This window comes from Trachemys scripta, chromosome 4 (assembly GCF_013100865.1).
Source record: "Trachemys scripta elegans isolate TJP31775 chromosome 4, CAS_Tse_1.0, whole genome shotgun sequence".
Classification (NCBI taxonomy): Eukaryota; Metazoa; Chordata; order Testudines; family Emydidae; genus Trachemys; species Trachemys scripta.
In genome coordinates this window covers 75,095,851-75,102,125 of record NC_048301.1, presented here as the reverse complement: position 1 = coordinate 75,102,125, position 6,275 = coordinate 75,095,851, and the positions used below count along the sequence as shown (strand labels likewise).

The 6,275-nt window shown below is 41.3% G+C and overlaps 1 protein-coding gene across 2 annotated transcripts in view; it reads left to right on the top strand.

Moving 5' to 3' along the window:
* The window catches only part of ALKBH3 (alkB homolog 3, alpha-ketoglutarate dependent dioxygenase), a 51,768-nt gene that overhangs the window by 5,807 nt on the left and 39,686 nt on the right, over positions 1 to 6,275 (top strand). For both annotated transcript variants that reach the window (XM_034769628.1, XM_034769629.1), the window contains exons 4-5: positions 722 to 756; positions 3,678 to 3,725. In XM_034769628.1, coding sequence (XP_034625519.1) covers positions 722 to 756; positions 3,678 to 3,725 — 83 coding nt within the window. The remainder of the gene's footprint in view (positions 1 to 721; positions 757 to 3,677; positions 3,726 to 6,275) is intronic.

The following is a 6,275-nucleotide window of genomic DNA, read 5'->3' as shown; positions in this document are numbered from 1 at the left end:
GTTTTTTTTCTCTTAATTAATTGGCCTCTCAGAGTTGGTAAGACAACTCCCACCTGTTTATGCTCTCTGTATGTGTGTATATATATCTCCTCAATATATGTTCATGTCTATATGCATCCGAAGAAGTGGGCTGTAGTCCACGAAAGCTTATGCTCTAATAAATTTGTTAGTCTCTAAGGTGCCACAAGTACTCCTGTTCTTCTTTTTGCGGATACAGACTAACACGGCTGTAACTCTGAATACTCTCTCTTTATATTTTTTGCTGCTTGTCTGAAACTAGAGAATTGCTCAGCCCCTTCCTCCAGGGAGTCGCTTCTGATTTTTAACCCGTGAAGGCAGGGAAAGCGAGTCTCCAGTCTCAGCTGGTGTCCAGCAGCTGTATGAGCAAACCAGTTCTCCTCTAGCTAGCCATACTTGCTGTAATTAGCAGGTGATTCCAGAGAAGTACTAGCTGCTGGTGGGTGTTTCAGTGTGATACTGTCACCATTCCAAAACTGCCAGAGAATATATGTGTGTGTTGATTAGCATTTCCGTACTGAGGGGCAGGTAGGTGTTGAAATCCCAAATCCATTCTACTGGAGGTGGGGCTGGGACTAGGATCAAAGCCCCTATGAAGGTTTTGGTATCTACACAATCACCGCAGGGCTTGGAGCTCAGCCCTGTATAGCTGAGGCATGTCAGCCCATTGGTGTACTTATCTGGTTTTCTTGTTGCCTGCCAGGTGGAACGCAAAGCTCCAGGGCCAAGAGTGATAGAGTGAGTATAATACTGGCTTTGCTACCCTCACTGTGTTACTTTCTCCTCCCCCAGCCCATGGTGGGATGGGTTAGATGGGTCTTCTGCATTTCTAATTGCTATACCCGTGGAAAGAATTTTCAGTACAAAATATGAGGTCCAGACTTAACTCTTTGATCCCAAACCGATTTTATATTCAGTAAAGTCCAAATCTTTTTTCACTTGTTTTAATTGTTTTGTTGGGTTTGTACAAAGCAGTAGGAAAGACCAGTGGGGCTTTGTCATAAATTGGTCAATTATACATAATGGTTTTGGATCTGTGCAAAGGTGGTAGGATCAACACACACAGCTTTCTCCCATCCTCTTTATTCTTGTGCCATGACAACGTTGTTTCTATGCTTTGGGTTTGTAACATGTGGGGATAAGGTGTTAGGTTGGGTGTATTTGAAGGTTTGTAATCCAAAACTAGTGTGTGTTCTGGGGCAGGGAGGTCTCCATGCTGAAGAATTTTTCTTCTTTTCTATTCAGAACAGGAGCAGAATCAAATAAACTGTTTTAGGTATATTTTTAACACTTTAGTCAGTGCGATAATGGTGATGATGAAGGTCCCTAGATTTAAAACCTGTTTTTCCTTCCCAACAAAGTTAGGTTGCTGTGTGTGTATGTATTATCAATTCTCCTTTGTTAACATATTTATCTGGAATGATCCCTAATATAAACTATTTTGGAAGTTACACTTGAAATCCCAAACTTCTTGATGTAAGGGCAGATCCAGATGCAGTCAAAATTCCAGGCTACATCTGTCCCATGTTTAGTGCAAATATCAGGGATGGTAAACACTTTTTACCATGAGGGCTGAAGAATTGTAGCTGTTCGTAGGTGTCACCGTCAGACTGATAGTGGGGCTGTGTATTCAAGTGCTTCAGGCCATTGATGATCTTGCAGTGTGACATGGAGAGCTCATTCCCAGGATACGCTTATTCCTCGTGTGTCTGCATGTGTCATCCATTCATTAAATTACAGACTTTGGAATGGAGATTTGTTTGGGGTCAGAGGAGTTTCCTTAATGGGCAGTTCCTCAGAGTTGGGTTGTAGAGCTAACTCTTAATATACTGTACCAGTCATTTATTATTTCTTTCAAAAATTGTAAATATTTTTCTTTTTGGAATTTTACATCTGCAATTCAAGTAGTAGACTAGATAGCTATTGGTTACAGAAAACTAATCCAGGTGAAACACCCACGTGCCCAGCACTGGTGTGGTTGCGGAAATAGTTCCATTTAATGTACTCTTGTTATGGGACATGCAGAGAGTTTTCTGTCCTGATTCACTGAGAAATCATTGCTCTAGGATGTTAGTAAATAGCATTTCACTAGAGGCACTTAGAGAAGCTGTGAAAGTAGCTGACCTTTCAGTCTGTTTATTAAAGCTTCACAGTTTCCATTTCAGAGTGAGTGATAGAATAATAACAGAAAGGAAAGAAAGTACAGCTATATCCAGATAACTTAAGAAATACATTAAAGGCCCACTGGCCCTTTTCAGTTGTTCTACTTCTGTTTAAGGGGGATCAGGGTGGGGGAAGACCTCAGCTGCCATTATGAAAATCTGGCAAGCAGGATAGAGTTCATGTAATGCCCTTTTCTTCGCTAAGTCGCTGTGCATTATTATACAGGTCTTTCAGGATTACTGCTTCTGCAATCCTCATAAATACCTCATGATGTGCAATACACGGTTCATTAAATATCACTTTTCTCACCATTATATAAGTTAGCCTCTGTGGGCATGCAGATGTGCACAGTGCTGTACAGTAAATAATTGTGCAGCACAGATCAGAGTTCCTGCTCCAAAGAACGTACATTCTAAAGCAAGAGTGTGATGTAGTTGATAGAGCAGAAGACTGAATCAGGAGAGGTGAATTATATTGCTTGTTCTACCACTGACTTGCTCTGTAGCCTTGGGCAAGTCGCTTTAACTCTCTGTACTTCACTTTCTCCTTTGTAAAATGAGGATGATGATATGTACCTCACAGGCAGCATAATTAATTATCTACGCTTTTAGATTCTTGGACAGAAGTGATGTATAAGTGCAGAGTCTTGTTTATTAATAAAGTCATTACAAAACATCATATATGGATTGGTTTGGAGGCGAAATCAAATGTATGTGGAGGAAATGCTTCAGAGTACCATACATTTACTACAGTTCTCTGAGGGTGGGGAGGAGGTGGGTAATGGTGGTTAGTAGGCTGTTCAGGCATATGGGACAGCATGAAGTTTGGAGCTAGTGAAGGAAACAATGGAAGTAGTTGAGAGACAAGCTCAGGCAGACCATTTATAGACCAATATCTGCACTTCGCAGCAATGCAGCAGGTAGCTGATAGAACAACTATTTTACCTCATGCAGCAGTTAAAATGTCGTTTTCAAATCTGCCACCTGGTTTATATGTGGCACGTAGCACTTCCCACAGCATATTTATTTTGCTGGGCTAGGTAAAATGAGGGTAACTCTTCTAACTGAAGTTCCTGAGTGTGGTCTCCTCAGCATGAGTCAGACTGTGTGTGTTTATATTATGTATTTGGAAGGGGAATAGGGCCGTGAGGTCCTTTTTCCTTTAGCTCCCCTCCATCATCCCTCTCTACTTTTCTCTGGAGCCTGTAAACCCTGTAGTGAGTATTTGGCCAGAGGGGAGGCTCCCACAAGCAATGGGAGGTGATCTGTGAGGGTAGAGCATGTTGTTTCCACAGCACTCCCAGCTTCTGCTGGCCCTCACTCAGGCTTCCTTCTCCCTAGCCTCATTGCTCCTTCATGGTAGTATGTTGCACTGTCCTTAGACCACTTTCCTTAACCCAGGTTTGTATGTGACTGGACCATGCATAGTTATCCATATGTATTATCTGTTTCTTGTATTTCATCCACCTGATGGCTGTTTCTTCTCCATGTCCTCAGTGAACAGGGCCTGTATGAGATCAGCACGTTGCCAACAGGAGTGTCTCGGTAAGTGGGTCTTTTTCTTTTTTTTTTTTTAAACCACCTTTGTTGCTATTGAGTAATGGCATTTAGTCTTTCGAAGGTCTAATCTCCACTGGGATTTTGGTGATGCAGAGGATGGCTCTGGCAGGGATGTTGTTTCTCCCATGCCACCTTATGTGTAAGATGGCACTGGAGGGGTGATTCTGGCCTCTGGCATAACTGGTACATCAGGCTGCAGCAATGTGGTTAATTCTGAGCAGCATGGAAAAGATTAGGAATCTATTGTTGGTGTGAGTGAAAATGAATTTATGCAGGTTATTATTGTGTTCAACTTCCAGTGGTGTAGTGGAATAGATAAAGTGGCCTTGATTGATTAGTCCATACCCTAGTGTAGGTCACTATAAACTCTTGGGACAGTAGTTTTCCTTTTAGCATTTTGGAATCATCACAACCCTGATGTTACCAGGAGCAGGATGTTAGGTGATGCAGAGTATCTTCCCATTACTGGGCTAGCACTTCTCTCTGACCTGGTAATTATCAAATACAAACTAAGAAGAGAGACATCACTTTGTCAGTCAGGAAGGATAATTTAGCAGTAACAGAGTAGGCCCAGAGCATGTCCTGACCAGTAAAGGCCAGTTCATAGTATTATGGTCCAAGATACCTATTATCCTCAGCTGGTCGTTAGTCCCAAGGAAACAGCCCAGCCTGCAGTCTTTGCTAATCTAAAGGAAGATACCTGGGAAAGGTTTAACCACTCTCTCTGTTCATTTCATGTGTAAATGCCCTGTGTTGCTGCTTAAACAATGGGCATTTCCAGGGAATTAACGTCCAGTAGATTAGCCAATCTGGTATTGAGACTTTATTCTGTGTATTAGCTAAAAAGAACGTTTTAGGATTCTGGGCTGAAGCATAATATTTCAATAAAGTGATTTTGGAATCTCTCAAGTCAACTTTCTCAAAGAGAATCTCTGTAAAAATGTATATATTATACAGTTTTATAGACATTTACAAAATTCTCTGTACAGCCTCCACACCCCCTGTAAATGTGTACATACTTACAACTGCACTCCCTATCTCTGTAACTGCATGTGTTCCTGGGAGTCACAGCAGTGTAACAGAGGGGCATACTAATGGCTAGAGCCCTGCAAATCTGTGAATATCCGCTTTATATCCACCGATCATTTTTGTGGATCGCGTATCAGATGTAGATACAAATTTTGTATCCATGTAGGGCTCTACTAATGGCCTTAGGAGCCTTGGTACAACAGGATCCAGCTTTTTAACAGGCTGCTAGTAGTTGACTAGCTATAGCAAGGAGTTCGGGCTTCTCACCCTTCAAGATGACTACCCCTTTTTATTGTTGATGGAATGTAAGTATATTTCAGCAACAGTTCCACTTGAAACTGGTATATCTGGTAGCAGTATGTGCTTATTTGCAGAAAATACTTTTTAGTACTTCTAATCCAAAACAGAAGTCCTCATTGCCAGTGATCTGTGATCACAACTCTGTGCTAAGGAAATGAAACTCATTCCATACACAGCCATCTTGCCAATAAAAAACTTGTAGGTAGTCCAGAACAAGACCAAGGCACTCCATGACTCGTTGTATCACATAGGCCAAGCTTGCTGCCAGTCCAGAAATGCCTGCAAAAGCCATGAGAACAGTCCTGATGCTACCTTCTAGATTCTCTACATGGAAGAATTCAACAAATCTCTGAGCCTCTTTGGTTAGCTAGCCATTCTTGTTTGTCTGTGACTAGCAGGAATCGTCATCATCACAGATGTGTTTGTGTGTGGATGCAATTCTCTTGGCTTATGCTTTTCCGGTGTTGTGCAACAAAAGTACTGAAAGAAACAAGGGTCACAATTCTACCTGTTTGTTATTCCATTGCGGAAAATGTGGGTTATAACTGCAGACGCTGACTTTAGATCCTCCTAATTCTTGATGTCTAGCTTCTAAAGCATCCCTGGGAGGCTCCGCCTCCTGGCTCCTGCCTGCCCACTCCTTGTTAGGGTTCTAGTCTCTTTTCTGATTAGACCGAGATTTAGGTGAACTAGGACAGTAATACTCTATGCCTCTAAACTGATTTCTGAATATTATTTATTATCTGACCTGCCAGAGGTGGAGCAAAGACAGCTATTCTCTCTTCTTTACTTATATTAGGGTTATCTGTCTAGTTCTACTTTTCATTCATGTATATCCTTTTCCTGGCCAAAGCTGTGATATCATGTGACCTAATAGGGAAGCCAGATAGGTAACGTCACTCCTATTTTCTGCTGACAAATGAATGCACGGTGGCTATATTGTATGGTTAAAGAATCAATGCTGAAAAATTTTAGGTATGAAATTTGACTTGCTTTAAAATAATGAAAATATGAACAGAGAACAGTCTTGTGGAATTTAAGGCACTAGTTTAGTAAAACACTTAAGCACATGCTTAACTTTAAGCCACATGAGTTTAAGCATTTTGCCTGATTAAGGCCTAAAATGTTACTGCTTCAATACATTTTAAAACAAAAGCTGCTAATCTCATGTATTCAGCTAGCTAAAGTGCTTTTAGTTTCCCCTGT